Source organism: Cricetulus griseus, chromosome 6, assembly GCF_003668045.3.
Source record: "Cricetulus griseus strain 17A/GY chromosome 6, alternate assembly CriGri-PICRH-1.0, whole genome shotgun sequence".
In the NCBI taxonomy this organism is placed as follows: Eukaryota; Metazoa; Chordata; class Mammalia; order Rodentia; family Cricetidae; genus Cricetulus; species Cricetulus griseus.
Window position 1 is genome coordinate 117,638,586 of NC_048599.1, and position 16,754 is coordinate 117,655,339.

The 16,754-nt window shown below is 44.7% G+C and overlaps 1 protein-coding gene across 4 annotated transcripts; it reads left to right on the forward strand.

Moving 5' to 3' along the window:
* Positions 1–6,060: 6,060 nt before the first annotated feature.
* Nr4a2 (nuclear receptor subfamily 4 group A member 2) lies at positions 6,061–15,191 on the forward strand. Of its 4 annotated transcripts, none has more exons than XM_027420409.2 (8): positions 6,061–6,179; positions 9,062–9,182; positions 9,653–10,518; positions 11,260–11,389; positions 11,744–11,907; positions 12,778–12,980; positions 13,297–13,475; positions 13,626–15,191. In XM_027420409.2, the coding sequence occupies exons 3-8, from the start codon at positions 9,655–9,657 to the stop codon at positions 13,880–13,882; spliced, it is 1,797 nt and encodes a 598-aa protein (XP_027276210.1). In that variant the 5' UTR covers positions 6,061–6,179; positions 9,062–9,182; positions 9,653–9,654; the 3' UTR covers positions 13,883–15,191. The 4 variants fall into 4 exon arrangements, 3 of the variants coding, with proteins under 3 accessions (XP_027276210.1, XP_027276209.1, XP_027276211.1); XR_003486325.2 differs by lacking the exon at positions 6,061–6,179 and adding an exon at positions 7,312–7,446 and having other exon boundaries at positions 13,418–13,475; positions 13,626–13,708; XM_027420408.2 differs by lacking the exon at positions 6,061–6,179 and adding an exon at positions 7,312–7,446.
* The last annotated feature ends 1,563 nt before the right edge of the window (positions 15,192–16,754 follow it).

The window sequence follows — 16,754 nt, forward strand, 5'->3', positions numbered from 1 at the left end:
AAAAATGTATTTACTTTTAATTTTTAACTTTTCAGGAAGTGGAAACATTTTGAAAGTTTATACATCTTGTCCTTTTAGTATCGTTTTCAAAGGACAAGATGGCACCCCCCTCCACACATACCCACTTGCACACACCTTGCAATGGCTGATGATGTGCTAACTAGTGCTTGAGTTAGTTCAGACATTCTGATTATTTACCTAATGTCTTTTGCATAGCTAAATAGCCAAACAAACAAACAAACAAAAACCACCAAAAAACCTTAGGCAGAACAGATTAGGACATGGCTAGGTTATGGCAAGTTTCCTTCCTGGGGCTGTCTCTGTAATCTTTTACTAGCTGAGGTTTTAGTGTGTTCTGCAGTACCAGTACTCTAGTTTAAAGCCAAGTCAGTAGTGAGCGTGTCAGTAATGACTCCATCTTCGTGACCTGTGAATTGACAGTGACGCTATGCTGTCCTTTAATCAGTCACACAGAGCCTGCCTTATAAAGCTGTTATTGTCATGGGCACATACTGCAACCTTTTGTCAAGCCCTGTGATTATTAAAGTGTTCCTCCTTCAAATCCAGGCCAAAAGGCCTGCTGGGCTTCGTTTCAGAGTTCAAGCAAAACCTCAAGCAGCACTGTTTGCTCTCTGTCTCCAGTTGTATCATTATGTGTACAGTCCAAGAATAATTTCAGGCACCTTTGCAGATACACACTATATGCATTTTTGTGTACTTACATGGCAAAAAACCTGGGATATGCATCTTACAGCATCATCTCATTTTAAATAAACCTTTGATAGATGGGCACCGTTACTGTAAACCATGTGGCTGACTGCCAAGGGGTACACCAGAACTCGAAAGGACTAGAATTGCTGTTGTTCACTAGGAAATCACTTTCTTGGTTTTTGTTCTCAAACTTAAGTTGCCTTTTTCAGTATTGCCCTTACATGTTGTTAGTCTGAGAATTTGTTTAGACAGGAAATTTTTTGAAAATACGCTGTGTTGGCCAAGAAGATATTCTTGTGTTTCTGTTGCCTGTAGACATAGTGCCTTTACCTTGAGCTGACATGTTTATTCTAACTAAACAACAAAGAAGGATTTACAACTAGGTGTATTCCCCATACTAAGTGATCTTAGTTGTGATATGATCCTACTTGCTTTTCCTTTTATTTCCTCACAAATAAATTTGTGATCTTTAAGTATGCTAAATTTGTTTATATGTTTTTTTTTCAATATGTCAGGGAACCATTTATGAATAGGTATTAGGCTTCTAGTAAGTCTTTCATTCAGCTAAGTGGGGGTGTGAGTCATCAGGAAAGAGTGTGGACCCATTGCACTGGAGTCTGCTTTTCAGATTCAGAACTCATATTGGTGCTTTAGAAACTTGTGTCTCTCTTTTATGATTATTTCATTAAAAAATAGTAAAGTGTCAGTCTGTAATATTACCCCATTCAAGCAGGAGCAGTCGCTTCTTCTCATCGACATGCAGCTTTGTTTTTATATGGGTTGGCATGAGTGCCATACAAATACCACATAAAAAAACTGACTTGGTTTGCCCTTCCTTTGACTGAAGATTGACAGGAGCTCTTTAATTAATCTTGTTCTCCTTCATGTTCTGTATTCAGATGTTGAAATACAGTATTTTATACATTTATAAGATTGTGTTTGCATTTATTTAATTTATGTTTCTTTTTTTAAAGCATGTAGCCTTGAATGTTTGTTCTCTCTCTCTCTCTCTTTTTTTTTCCACATCATTACTCTGGTACTGCTTGATGTAACTTGATTAGCTCCCTCCCCAGTCATGATTGGTAATTAAAATAGGCATTAAAATTAGTCACTTAGCAATTTTGCTGTTCAATTGGCAATTAAATTACTTAATTGCAATTAAAGTCCTAATTTTAATTGGCAAAATGATAGATGTAGATTTAAGATAATATGTATAAATACTTTAATAAGTGTCTATATAAGGATTACTTAATTACTCAACTTCAAGTTTATGCTGTTAACTTTAGAACTTTTAAGTGAGCAATGAAATTTATATTACATCTATTCAAAGGATATGGTAATTAGATTTATTACTTATCACTATAAGGGTCCTTGCGATAAGTTACTTTTGTAGTGTTCAAATTGTAAGCTTGATAATTGAGAATTATGATGAGGAAAAGGGCACATATATCTTTGTCTGAATATACCAATACCTTTCTTTTTCATTAAATTAGAGGTTCTCTACCAATTAGCTTGAAGAAAAAAGTAAAAGGTGATTATTTTATTACTAAATGTAGTACAAAAACTAGAAAATGCCACCTGTGATTTACATATAACTTCTGCATAGTGTATATATTTTATCTGTTCAAAAAAGTGTTTAGCACTGTTAGAATAACTAAGATCTCTGGCTCTTATTAGAATTTCAGGTGTCTTTTATATTAATATATGATTATTTTCAGGATCTTTAAATGTGTTTTAGGACATTGTACATTTTAATGTCTTCCATGCTTAATGAAATAAGCAAATAAATTATAAAGTTAAATAGCCCTTCTTTCTAGTAGAAGAGAATTTTTTCATAAGAAAATGTTAAGCCGTTACGATAAAAGCAAGTATTAGAAGACCAGTGCAAGCCAAGTATTAAAAAAAAACCAAAGATTTTTATTATGTAAAATAGTTTTTGAGTGGCATGAGGTTTTACCATATGTTCAGTTTTATGATTTTAATTTATAAGTAGAAGCTTCTAGAAAAAAATGCTGTTTACTTCTGTGCCTCTTTACACATTTTCTAGAACTGAGTTCTGAATTGAAGTAAGACATTTTTTTTTAAAAGAATCAATGGTCTTTGGTGAAAAACAGGCTGAGTAAAACGGAATAAAAGCTGCATCTCTTCAGAATGTGACTACCAAAGAAGTGATCGCCACCTCTAAGAGTTCTACAGGGAAGGCACAGTTTGCTTGATTAATAGCCCATGAATGCAAATGAAATGGCAAAAGCAAAACAATAAAACATCTTTGATACTATTTTTTTTCTTCCAAGAAACAGATGTTTTAAAGGGAAATTTTCCTTCTTCTGTCACTAATGTAAGACTGCCTACCAAAGAACAGAGGCTGTGAATGAATGTTTGTTCAAACATAATGTGAACTATATCTCATTTTAATGCTTATAAGTTCCAGTACCTACAATATTGTAGAGAAATATCTTGAAGTGATCTCAACCCTGAAAGCATAACAGGTATGTCTGTTTCATTGTATCTGCATTGTGAGGTCTCTGAATTCATTTGGGGAGAATAACGAAATCAATCCCCAGAGGCCTCTTCCCCGTGCATTAAAATAGAAAATCCTATGGGATTACATTATGTTTGCTCTCTAAATTATACCAAAAGCTCAGTTTTATTAAGTATAATCTGCTTAGCCATGCATAAAATAAAATACTTAGGTTTAGATGTGAGTTTATGTGCATTTATACTGACTTTCAATGAAAATATTTTTTTACACACAGGCAAATATATTCTACTTAGTATGTGTTAGTACCATAAAAGGTAATATAACAACACTTTCATGAATACATTTTGAGGTCACATCATTATATTTATTAATAATAATAACAAAATTTATATAAGTGGGAACTACTATGGACAGCACCAATTTTTTGCTTCCATTATTTTAAATTATTAAGAAAATATACCTTTACTGTGGGAAAACTTTACACATTTAAACATGGTAATAATTTTAAGCTACATGTCTCTGGATCCAGAAAAAAACATTATTGTCATTTTAATTGAGTTATAAAATACTTTATTTGAAATATTTATGTGTAAGAATGCAGAAGGGTTGCAGCCATATAAATGCAGAATTTCAGTTCCTTTTAGCCTAAAGCATCGTTTTAACATTTTCTGAAAGGTTGTTCAATTCTACATTTTGATTCCATTATATGTGTAATTAAACCTCTATGCACAAAAGCATTCCCTTATGTACTAGCAAATATACCCACAGGAATTCTCTGCTAAACTATAATTTATTTAAACATGTAATCATAGGATTTTAAAACATGCTTTCATTTTTCCAAACTATATGCCAATTTGAACTGCTTTGAGATAAAATGAGAGATTTTATTGCCATTTTGGTTTTTTTTCCTCTGTGACCTAACAGTGAGTTAAACATGGGCAGGAGGAAATAAAGAAAATCCATTGTGAACCAATTTCCATGTGTTGAACTGTTTCGCTTTTGGACAAAATAGAAAAAAATAAAAGAATTGTTATTGTTTATGAATTCCAAACACTATGAACGTTTGGGCCTGCAGAATTTTCTCCTGGGGCTTAGTTAGCCTAAGTAGTAAATAGCTAATTAGCTAATCGTGTGTGTGTGTGTGTGTGTGTGTGTGTGTGTGTGTGTGTGTGTGTGTGTGTGTGTGTGTGTGTGTGTGTGTGTGTGTGTGTGTGTGTGTGTGTGTGTGTGTGTGTGTGTGTGTGTGTGTGTGTGTGTGTGTGTGTGTGTGTGTGTGTGTGTGTGTGTGTGTGAGCGCGCTTGCCTGTGCTTGTGTGAGAGTCTCTTGAACATTGTGGAGTCAGGCCCCCTACTGACAAGATCTGTCAATTGCAGACCTTGTCTTTGCTCCTGCAGTTTAGCCCCCTCAGAATCAAGTGGGAAAAACAGTGGTCTGAGGTTATGAGCGTGGCCCTTTTATACTTTTATACTGGATCCTTCCCACCTGGAGCATCTGCGAGCCCTGCCCCAAACTTCAACCTTAGAATAGTCTCAGCCAAGAATTAGTATAAGCGGAGTTCATAAGCCTATCCTAAGAAGTAGTAACATTCCAGGAAGCTGAACATGAATTTGGAGAGAGGGAAAATTCACACACGGGTGGGAAAAGAAGCCTCCACTTTCTCAAATTTACATGTTATCATTACTCTATTCTCACTTATTATTGTATTAAATTGCTATGATCTTGGGTATATCAAAACTTGAGCAAAGGCTCTTATTGGAGAATCATGAACCCCAAGTTGCTAAAGAATTGTAACTCACATTACTGTGCTTGTTCCGTGGTGCTGAACACAAAGACTCCAGGCCCCCTTTCCTCTCTCTGGGAGGGCATTTTTCAAAATGTCCCAAACTGAGGCAGAGGAGTGTGAGGAGGGCAACATATCTACTTAGCCACACTTGTGTAGGGAGGGCTGCGGTTAGGATCTTAAACCTTTTGGTAGTGGCTCTCCTGGAACTGTATTAAAAAATAATAACTTCCACCCCAGTGTAGCTAAGCTTGGGTTTCCGACTGTCTGAAAATAGCTGCCGGGAACCTGGCCCACCGCATGGATCAAGGATCAAGGAAAGCTCCCCCTGACCGCACCCTGCTCCCTGGCGGAAGGGGAAGGGAACCCAGGAGGGCGCCTGTGAGCTGGAGTTGCTGCTATTTTGGGCCCAGCCTGGCCGGTGCGTCAATGCCTGCGCCCCTGCGTCACCGCCACCCCCACCCCCTTCCTTCTCCATTGCTCTCCAAACTCTCACTTTTTCCCTTTCGTTCGCGTGGAATCGCTTCTGCCCACGGGGCGCTGACGCTGCGGAGCTCACACTAATAAGCTGTTCTTCACCCTGCCCCCTCTTACACCCTCCCCCCACTTCCTGGTTTTATTTTATTTTATTTTTCTCGCGCCCACTAGGGCACCGCCGAGCCGTAGCGGCAGCAGCTGGAGAGGCAGCCGCAACATCTGGGGGAAACTTAAGGTGGTCACGTAGGTTTTCCCGAGACTGATGAACAGTGGAGCCCGCGGCTTGTCTGGGCAGCCGCGGGGCACCCGAAGGCAACGCCTCTGTAGCCTCAGGCTGGCTCTGCATGGAGCCGGCAAAGGCGGAGGTGCAGGCTAGGAATGAGCAACCCCACAACCCTGAGAGTTCCGCGGTGCTCCTCGCCGGTGCTATGATCACCGAAAGGGGGCCGAGTTGCACATCGCACAGCCCCCCTCCCCTGGCAGTTTGAGAGCGAGCCAACGCGCGGGAGGAGGGGAGGAGGAGCGTTGTCCTGGGCGGAGAAGGGGACCCTCCAAAGTCTCCCTCCCTCGGCCCCAGCCCCTTCCTGGTCTCGGGAGAAACCATAGGAAGTCGGCCGCCCAGCTTTGCTGGGGTACTGGGAGTAAGGCTAGCCCTCCGGAGGAGCGGCGATTCCTTTGCTAGCAAGATCTTCACGCTTGGCGGGCGGATTGTCTTGCAGAGCAGAGCGGTAGGCCACTCCGACGACTGCGGTGATGGGACACGCTCCCACAGCCCACGGGGACCCTGGGCTGAGGCAATGGGCACACACCCTCCGTTTTTCCGAAACGCCGCACGGCCCACCACCGCCTCGGGCTCCATTCCCTTTGCCGCTTCTCCCACCATTCTTTCTTCTTGGTTGCGGGTACGACAGCCCTTGCGGTTCAGAAACTCGTGAGAGGGACAAGACGGCCTTGGTGGGCACAGCGAAATGTCAACGCTGTTAAGAGTTGACTGAAGGGATGGACCAGATCACCGTACTGCTGCAGGCGCACCTGTTGCCCGACTCTTTGATGTATTGTCTGCAAAAGAAAAGCAGGCAACAGTTCACTCCTACTTGTGGGGTCCTCAAAGTCTACCCTCTTTCCCTCCGCACTCCTTTAACTATTATAGTTTTTTTAGTTTCAGGAAAGGGGGGGATGGGCCCTATCCCCTTATCTCTAGGAGGGTGGAAGACTGAGATAGAAAAAGGGAGAAGGGGGTGCACGGACTAGGGAAATCCCATCTAACTCCCAATTCCTTGGAGAGCCCCCGAGTCACGGGCTATCTGTCTGCACTTCCGCTAAGGATTGTGTGGAGGCTGATGTTGGGAAGCAGCAAGGCACACCTCTGCCCGCGGGGTCCAGGGGCCAGCTACCTGGCCCAAGCCAGCGTTCTTTTCCGTTCAAGCTTTTGTTGCACCCTCCCCACGTGTGAGGACTCAAGGCCTGGGGGCCGGTAAAGCGTAGCATCACCGCAGGTTTCACGACCTGTGTTGCAGAAGTCACACTTCTTTCGGAAAAAAAAATAGAAAAAAAAAAAAAAACCCACCCAAGTGGGCTACCAAGGTGAACGCAGAACCGTTCCCACCTTAAAATCAGCCCCAGCCGTGACGTCAGGTCGGAAATATACCAAAGCGAGCGCGGGCCAGGAGTCCGGGGAGCGCGGCGACGCGGCGATTGGACCGCCGGCCGCTGACGCGCGCTGACGCGCGCAGACTTTAGGTGCATGTTGGCAGCGGCAGCCCGAGCCACATAAACAAAGGCACATTGGCGGCCAGGGCCAGTCCGCCCCGCGGCTCTGCACAGCTCCGCGTCCCTTTCGCTTGCCCCACCGGCTGCCTTGCCTGTTCTCCCGCCGGGCTGGCGGCGTGTGGCTCCCCGCGCCCGGCTCCCGCAGCGCTCCCGCGGACCCCTGAGCCTCAGCTCCCGGAGGGAACTGCACTTCGGTGGAGTTGAATGAATGAAGAGAGCTGAGAAGTGAGTAGGTGCGGCGGTGCCGTCCGTGGTCTCGCGTTCTCCCGGGCTCCGCGGACCGGGGACCAAGTTCTCTGCAAGTGGGCGCCAGAGACGCGGAGCGCCAAGGGGCTGGGGGATGGCGAGTGGGCGCGCGCCGCTCCGCCGAGCCTTTGCTGGAACTTGGGCTGTAGCGTTGGGGGGGAGTTGGCTGCCAGCAGAGCCTTCCAGGCTTCTCATTGGTGGATGTGCCAGGGGGACTCCCACAGTTTTAGGAGATGGGGACTTGCCCGGGGAGATGTGCGCGGAAGTTTGCTCTTGGTGTGAAATTGATTGTGGCTTGTTGGAGACTCCAGAGCTCGTGAACATGTGGGTAACAGTCCGGGAGAGAAAGTTTATGCGTTGCTTGGGAACAGTGTGGCTCAGCTCAGCTTGTGGATGTTTCTCCGGTGTCGCCGCCGTGTAAGGGTGATGTCGGTAGAGTGTCCTGTTGTTAAGTTGCCTGAAATTTCTGATTTTGATAAATGCTGTCCTTGGGTAGTGTGCCAGAGTGTGTGCGTAAGGTAAAGAGTGCAGTTATAAAACTGTGACACTGCTAGGGGTTAACATCCAGCACAGACATATTTCCAAGGGCGGCGGCGGATGGGGGGGGGGAGCGAGAGTCCTCTTTCTGTTTTTTTTTTTTTTTTTCCTGGTTAACCTTCTTCACTCCCTGAAGCAAGATTATGAAAGAAGGAGAGGGGGAGCAGAAGGAGCGGGTGTTGGGTTTCTTTATCTTTATTAACAAGTCTATCTGTGCTCTAGAATGCCTTGTAAGTGGGAACGTCTGACAATTGCTGGGACACAGAATGCCTTGTCCCAGCAAGTAGGGCAGCCCGTGGAAAACATTGTGGAGAAGGTGTTTAGCTTGCTGTGCTTCTAGCTTTGATGCCAATATTATGTATGTAACATTTCCTTCCCTCTGCAGTTGACCTAAGATACTTCTGGTAAAGTAGAGGTCTCTCTTATCACCTCTGGGCCATTAAAGGTGCTGAAAAATCCAGCTCTCTGGAGGAACACCAATCCACTTGTACCCCAAACCCCAGTGCTGGGTCAAAAGCAATTACAAAAACTATACACTTGCTCCCAAATTGGCTTTTTGGTTGTCCAGGCCTTAACATTGTCTAAGGGTGGGCTCTCTATTGTGTTTTTTCCCCACTGTGCATTCTTGAATTCTACTAACTTTCTTTTCCCTCCTAAGAGAAAAGTCCGTTTGGCTACAAGAAAAAGATTTAAGAGAAGGCTTGGACGCTGTGCTTTCTCTTTAGCTTAGTCTTCTTAGTCAGGCTTGAAATAAAGTATAAGGAGAATGACCCTTCCGTCTAGAGCAAAGGGACCAATTCATTATATTGTTAAGTATCAAGTAGGCTCATGGGATAACTTCCCTTCAGGATGCTTTCTCCGCAGGGATTTACACTGGGAGATGAGTGGCTTTATCTGTTGTTTAGCCACGTCTTTGCTCATTCATTTAAGCCGCTGTTTGGTAAAGTCTTCGCATTCATTCCCAAGGAGGCACTGAAGGGCCTGCCTGTGAGTCTGCCTCTGCCCAGCCAAATCTCGGTGGGAAGACATCCTTAAACTTCCTGTGTCTGTATTTCAGGGAGATCTGACGGGTTGAATTCCCAATTGCTTTTTCAAAAATCTTGGAAACTCTGTCCTTCGTTGAATTACGACACTGTCCACCTTTAATTTCCTCGAACACTCCAATAACTCGGCTGAAGGTTAGTGAGCTCTTTCTTTCATTACCTTTCCCGAGTTCCCCCATACCCAGAAACAGAGGCCAACAGGATCGTCTCAGGCCGGCCCTGTGCCTTATGGCCACAGAGAACAACTTTGTATTGTGCAATTCTACCTCATTTCTAGATCGTGGGTTCTAGAAACCCCGTCGTCGACCCTGACCTTCAGTGTAGAGGCTCATCGGAGTGGGACTGGCTGTGGGGAGCGGGTGGAGTGGGGGAGCAGTTGGAAATATGCGGGAGAGTAGACCCTCAACAGCCTTCCTGTTCTGGGTGGTTCAGGGATCAGTCCTTTCCTCTCTACATTGCTGTTCTGGCCTCTTTTGCCCTTCCCCTCAAACCCCTACCCTCTCTCTGACGCCGCGGGCTGCCGGTGTAGCTCCAGGTGTACCCGAGCCCGGAAGAAAGTGTTCAGTTGACCAGGCTGAGTGTATATCACCCTGTTTCATTTCCAGCCATGCCTTGTGTTCAGGCGCAGTATGGGTCCTCGCCTCAAGGAGCCAGCCCCGCTTCTCAGAGCTACAGTTACCACTCTTCGGGAGAATACAGCTCCGATTTCTTAACTCCAGAGTTTGTCAAGTTTAGCATGGACCTCACCAACACTGAAATCACTGCCACCACTTCTCTCCCCAGCTTCAGTACCTTTATGGACAACTACAGCACAGGCTACGACGTCAAGCCACCTTGCTTGTACCAAATGCCCCTGTCCGGACAGCAGTCCTCCATTAAGGTAGAAGACATTCAGATGCACAACTACCAGCAGCACAGCCACCTGCCCCCTCAGTCCGAGGAGATGATGCCACACTCCGGGTCGGTTTACTACAAGCCCTCCTCGCCCCCGACACCCAGCACCCCGGGCTTCCAGGTGCAGCATAGCCCGATGTGGGACGACCCGGGGTCTCTTCACAACTTCCATCAGAACTACGTGGCCACCACGCACATGATCGAGCAGAGGAAGACACCTGTCTCCCGCCTTTCACTCTTCTCCTTTAAGCAGTCGCCCCCGGGCACTCCTGTGTCAAGCTGCCAGATGCGCTTCGACGGGCCTCTGCACGTCCCTATGAACCCGGAGCCCGCGGGTAGCCACCATGTAGTAGATGGGCAGACCTTCGCCGTGCCTAACCCCATTCGCAAGCCGGCATCCATGGGCTTCCCGGGCCTGCAGATCGGCCATGCATCGCAGTTGCTTGACTCGCAGGTGCCCTCGCCGCCGTCCCGGGGCTCTCCCTCCAACGAGGGTCTGTGCGCCGTCTGTGGCGACAACGCGGCCTGTCAGCACTACGGTGTTCGCACTTGTGAGGGCTGCAAAGGTTTCTTTAAGGTGAGCAAAACTGGACGGAGGTGGCAGGTAGAGATGACCTTGTACCTGAGACCCAGGAGTGTGCCCTCGCTTTCCGGTAGGCAGCCCAGTCCTAGTTCTCACGGGCTGCGGAAGGGGCTTCGGGGTGTCTAAGGAAAGAAATGAGCAAGACTAAGAAAGTCAGGGTTTCACCTCCCCCTCGCCCCACAGCAACCTGCGCCCTGGCCGGCTCCCGCCCGAAATTGCTGGAGCCAGAGTTGGAAGAGGGCTATTTGCATGTGTTAGGCTCTGTCTTCCTTGTTCAGATTGAAATTGGTTAGGACAGAGAACCGTGTCTGAGCTAACCAAGTGGAACAGAATTCCCTATGGTCAAATTAAGTGATCTCTTTATTTCGCCATCCTGATTGAATAATCTTATCATTTTAAATAGAGAAGGTCTCCAAGGAATGTAAATAATATGAATGCCCACGGATTTGTATTTACTGAGCGTCTCCTGCTCCTTCTCCTGGCATATAAAACACAGCAAGGAGCGGCAAGGTTAGCTCAAATGTTAACGCTATCAATTTTCTTCTGGTAAATGCCCTGGGGGAGGAAAAGGGAAGGAAATAGGAAGAAAAGAACAAGAAAAAATTTTTTTTAAAGGAATAGTGTTTGTGTTTGTAGGGAAGGAATGCAGATCCAAGCCATTAAAAAATGTTTCTAGTTTACTGGACTTTGAATTAAAAGATAATAATTTTTGGCCTACATTCTCTCCCTCTGCAGCGCACGGTGCAAAAAAACGCAAAATACGTGTGTTTAGCAAATAAAAACTGCCCAGTGGACAAGCGCCGCCGAAATCGTTGTCAATACTGTCGATTTCAGAAGTGCCTGGCTGTTGGGATGGTTAAAGAAGGTAGGTCGGGGCAAGCTGCAGACCTCCGGTTCAGTACCCTTGAAAGACCACCAGCTGCTTGTGGACCCTGGTCCCTGCCTCCCGCCCCCCTCCACACACCCTCTCCAGGATCCCACTGCTTAATGGCCCAGCCTTCTCTAAAGCCTCCTAGCCTCCCACCCAGGTGGAGGAAGGTACAAAATAACCTATCATTTTTTTGTTTTTTGTTTTTTCAATGCTTCTTATCAGTAAAGTCTTTGCAAGTAAGAGGCCCCCTGGGCCACCAGGTCCGGCGCCCACTGCCTCCCGGGAGAACCGTGAAGCAGCTGAATCTGGGTTCAGGGGAACAGCTTTAACCGGGCTATTCCTTTACAGTGGTTCGCACGGACAGTTTAAAAGGCCGGAGAGGTCGTTTACCCTCGAAGCCGAAGAGTCCACAGGATCCCTCTCCCCCCTCACCTCCGGTGAGTCTGATCAGTGCCCTCGTCAGAGCCCATGTCGACTCCAATCCGGCTATGACCAGCCTGGACTATTCCAGGGTAAGAAGCTAGTTGGGGTTATCATGTGAACAAACCAACAAATGAACAAACCTTCTCCCTATACTCAGTTTAAGGCCCCAGACTCAAGGGTAAAGGAGGCAATCCAGGATGTAGGCTTCACAACCCTGGGTAGGGTTCCAGGAGACAGAGAGGTGGTATAGCTAAAGTGCAGATCCCAGAACATGCCAAAGTGGTTGAGTCTCTGTGAAACTCTATTGCCAGATAGTCCGTCCGCCTGAGGTCTGAAGGGCAAAACCCAGACTGAGACTATGCCTAACCTTCCTTCCCAGATCTACTTCAAGCGAAGTTACGGGGATTACCCGCTCCCCTCCCCCATGAAAAAGAGAATTTGCTAGGGGCCAGGGAATGAAGAGTGAGGAAGGAATGACGGGGGGGGGGTTGCTGTCTGGGGGGGGGGATGGTCAAGGATCAAGTGGTGTACTTCCTCTTTTACTCCAGTTGTGAAAATGTGCAGGTTTTAGTTAGAGGGAGTGTGGGCAAACCTAGTAGCGACTGCAATATTATTAAGCTTTGCAAAGGGCGCCTCCGCTCAAGACCCACTCTGGGATTAGCATGAATACTACCGTGTCAATTGTTTTGTGGAGATAAGACTGAACGTTTCCCAGGGCTGGATGGCACTGTATTTAGTCTGCATGGAAATGGTAATTTACATATTTAAAGCAGCGACCTCATAGCACCGTCCCTAATTGAATTAATTGCCCCGGAACATCTAATTTCCTTACTGGTCAGAGAGAGGTTTAATTGTTATAAAAACCTGGCTCCCCTACTAAAACAGAAACGGGGTTAGCAATTTCACGGGTTATATATTTTAGAGAACCTCATTAAGTGCTTTTTAAAATGAAATTCCAGTTCCAGGCAAACCCTGACTATCAGATGAGTGGAGATGACACCCAACATATACAGCAATTCTACGATCTCCTGACTGGCTCTATGGAGATCATCAGAGGTTGGGCAGAGAAGATCCCTGGCTTTGCTGACCTGCCCAAAGCTGATCAAGACCTGCTTTTTGAATCAGCTTTCTTAGAATTATTTGTTCTTCGATTAGCGTACAGGTAATGAGGGAGGCCTGGAGAGGAATGAGGAAGTAAAGGAAGGGGGGGGAGGGGAGACGTGGGCAAGATAAAAAAAAAAAAAAGGTGGGGAAGGGAAAGAGTGAGCCCAGCAGCCTTGGGTGAATGGAGTGGAGGTGGGCTAGAGGCGTTCTTGATTGTTATGAAATTAAACCCTTTCAAGGTCCACTGGTCTACATTTTATTAACTCTTCAGTAATTAGGTGCCTCTTAAATCCCTCATTTATTGCTCTTCAAGTAATTAGTTGTTTAGCTTTTCTCTCTCTTTTTCTCCCCTCTCTCTTTGGTATTAATTGCAGGTCCAACCCAGTGGAGGGTAAACTCATCTTTTGCAATGGGGTGGTCTTGCACAGGTTGCAATGCGTGCGTGGCTTTGGGGAATGGATTGATTCCATTGTTGAATTCTCCTCCAACTTGCAGAATATGAACATCGACATTTCTGCCTTCTCCTGCATCGCTGCCCTGGCTATGGTCACAGGTCAGTACTGTTGGTGCAGGGCCCTTCCCTTGCAGAGCTTCCTCTGGTGGGACCAGTTCCGGCTTTCCCTAATCACAGATGCTCTCTGATTCTGCCAACTGACTAACTCCTTATGCATTCTTCTTTTGTTTCTGATTGCATTTTCTGCAGAGAGACATGGGCTCAAGGAACCCAAGAGAGTGGAAGAGCTACAAAACAAAATTGTAAATTGTCTTAAAGACCATGTGACTTTCAATAATGGGGGTTTGAACCGACCCAACTATCTGTCCAAACTCTTGGGGAAGCTCCCAGAACTCCGCACCCTTTGCACGCAGGGGCTCCAGCGCATTTTCTACCTGAAACTGGAAGACTTAGTACCACCACCAGCAATAATTGACAAACTTTTCCTGGACACCTTACCTTTCTAAGATCTTCTCCCATGCACTTCAAAAGACCTGGAAAGAAAAACCATCCAGACGGGGCTGGTCACATGGGCAGAGAGCTGGCTAAAGTGTCCAGTTCATATCATCTCCCTTCTGTAGAACCCTAGCCCCCATCCCTAAAGTAAACAAACAAACAAAAACTGTCGCTATTTCCTAACCTGCAGGCAGAACCTGAAAGGGCATTTTGGCTCCGGGGCATCCTGGATTTAGAAAACGGACAACACACAGTACAGTGGTATAAACTTTTTATTATCAGTTCAAAATCAGTTTATTGTTCAGAAGAAAGATTGCTAATATACGATGAGAAATGTTTGGCCATGCTTGCTTGTTGCAGTTAAGACAAATGTAACACACACACACACACACACACACACACACACACACACACACACACACACACCTTAGGGGGACCCACATATTTTGCCCTTTATTTAACAGGACTTCAAAGTTTTCTGCTGTAAAGAAAGCTGTAATATATAGTAAAAATAAATGTTGCGTGGGTGGCATGAGTTGAAGAAGGCAGAGGCTTGTAAATTTATCCAATGCAGTTTGGCTTTTTAAATTATTTTGTGCCTATTTATGAATAAATATTACAAATTCTAAAAAGTAAGTGTGTTTGCAAAAAAAAAAAAGAAAATAACTACATAAAAAGGGACAAGCATGTGATTCTAGGTTGAAGATGTTATAGGCACTTGCTACTTCAGTAATGTCTATATTATATAAATAGTATTTCAGACACTATGTAGTCTGTTAGATTTTATAAAGATTGGTAGTTATCTGAGCTTAAACATTTTCTCAATTGTATAATAGGTGGGCACAAGTATCAATACATTGGAAAATCCTGACAAAAGGGACACATAGTGTTTGTAACACCGTCCAACATTCCTTGTTTGTAAGTGTTGTATGTACCGTTGATGTTGATAAAAGAAAGTTTATATCTTGATTATTTTGTTGTCTAAAGCTAAACAGAACTTGCATGCAGCAGCTTTTGACTGTTTCCAGAGTGCTTATAATCTACATAACTCCCTGGAAATTACTGAGCACTTTGAAATTTTTTTGTTTTTATGTCTAAAATTGTCAGTTAATATATTATTTTATGTTTGAGTAAGGATTTTAATATTGCCATATTCTGTAGTATTTTTTTTTGTATATTTCTAGTATGGCACATGAGATGAGTCACTGCCTTTTTTTCTATGGTGTACGACAGTTAGAGATGCTGATTTTTTTTCTGATAAATTCTTTCTTTGAGAAAGACAATTTTAATGTTTACAACAATAAACCACGTAAATGAAAAGAACTTTGTCTTATTTCTGGTTCAGGAAAAATGATGATTAAATCACACATAGAAGAAAAAGGCAAAAGTGGAGATTGATTTGGGGTAGGTCACTTACATGACATCTGAATTTCAGAGTGACAGCCTGAATCCATTGTGGCAAGAGGGAGGGTGTAATTGAACTAATTATCTAGAGAATTCAGTGCAATATTTTTCCTTTGCCTGAATTTTCCAGTCTGGTGACCTACATTTATCAGAATGGATTTAGAATAACTTACTCTTATAAGTTTTGAGTACGTATAGCTTTCAAAGGACAAGCTGAGGATACCAAAAAGCTTCTAAACTTTTCCAAGGTTGGGAATCTCTCAAAGTTCTTGTGGACAAGATTTAGGAAGTCTGTGCTTGAGTCTCAGAAGGGACACACAGATCATGTACTTTATCTTTGCCTTTTCAATTTCTGTGCATGCTGGTATGAGTGTGTGGGAGGGAGAGCTCAGGGTCTCTGGCCCTTGGAGTCCTGAGTCAGCTTTACCAGTTGAGCTCTGTAGACATTCCTTACATTATTTCCCTGCTTTGGTGGCTATTGATGAGGTGTAATCTGAACCTCTAGAATAAATTTTCCACCTTTTAAGAATTCCAGATTTAAAAAGGAAAATCTTCGTCAGGTCTCTGATTTGGTTTAAGCAAGTTTTAAGATGGAGCTCTAACATTCCAACCAGCACCAACTTTCCATGGAAGGAAGGAAACTGTGTTGGGCTGAGCTGGTTCTCAGCTATCTATCCCTGGGCAGATGGTAGTCCAGTTGTGGCCTAGGAGGAGAGCCACAAGTTGGGATGATCATGGTCACTTACCCTCCCTAATTACAGATGACCCCTAGGTCATTGAAATTTACAAAAAAGTTATTGTTTTAAAAATGTATTGCCACAACAGTATACTGCCACCAGAGCTGCTGGGGCACCCCCTCCCCCCCCAAAGCCAAACAATTGTTTTGTGTTTGGCAAAAAGAGACAAGGAAAGTCCCCCGTGGTAGTTTAAACTATTTTTACTTGGGTTTCTCTCTGAGCATTCAAGGGGAAAAGGAGGACTGCTGCAACATAGGATATCAAACAATAAGGAAATGTCTAATTTCCTAATACATACATACATACACACACACACACACACACACACACACACACACACACACACACATATATATGACCAGATCATATATTTAATTTCAGTTTTTTCATCTTATTTTGAATCAAAGCCACAAACTCTTTAGTAGACAGCTTGAGCTACCCGGCAGAGATCTCCCACGTGTCTTCAGGTCCCCCTAGACAATTACATTCCGGCAGAAACCCTGAGAGTTGATCCCCCTGAACGCCCCCAAGGTTGACTTTCCCTTAAGGAAGTGCAAGCACCATCGGAGGCCAATGGGGGCGCCGGGACAGTGAGCCTCTGGAGAATTTTCAGTGAAAGGGACACCACTTTCTCCCGCTTTCCAGACTGCACTTACTGTGCTGGGTTATGATTCCTAATTTGCTTCTAGTATGATGTCTACTTCACTGTAGTATTCTAACTCCGGGCTCACAGTCGCCTACA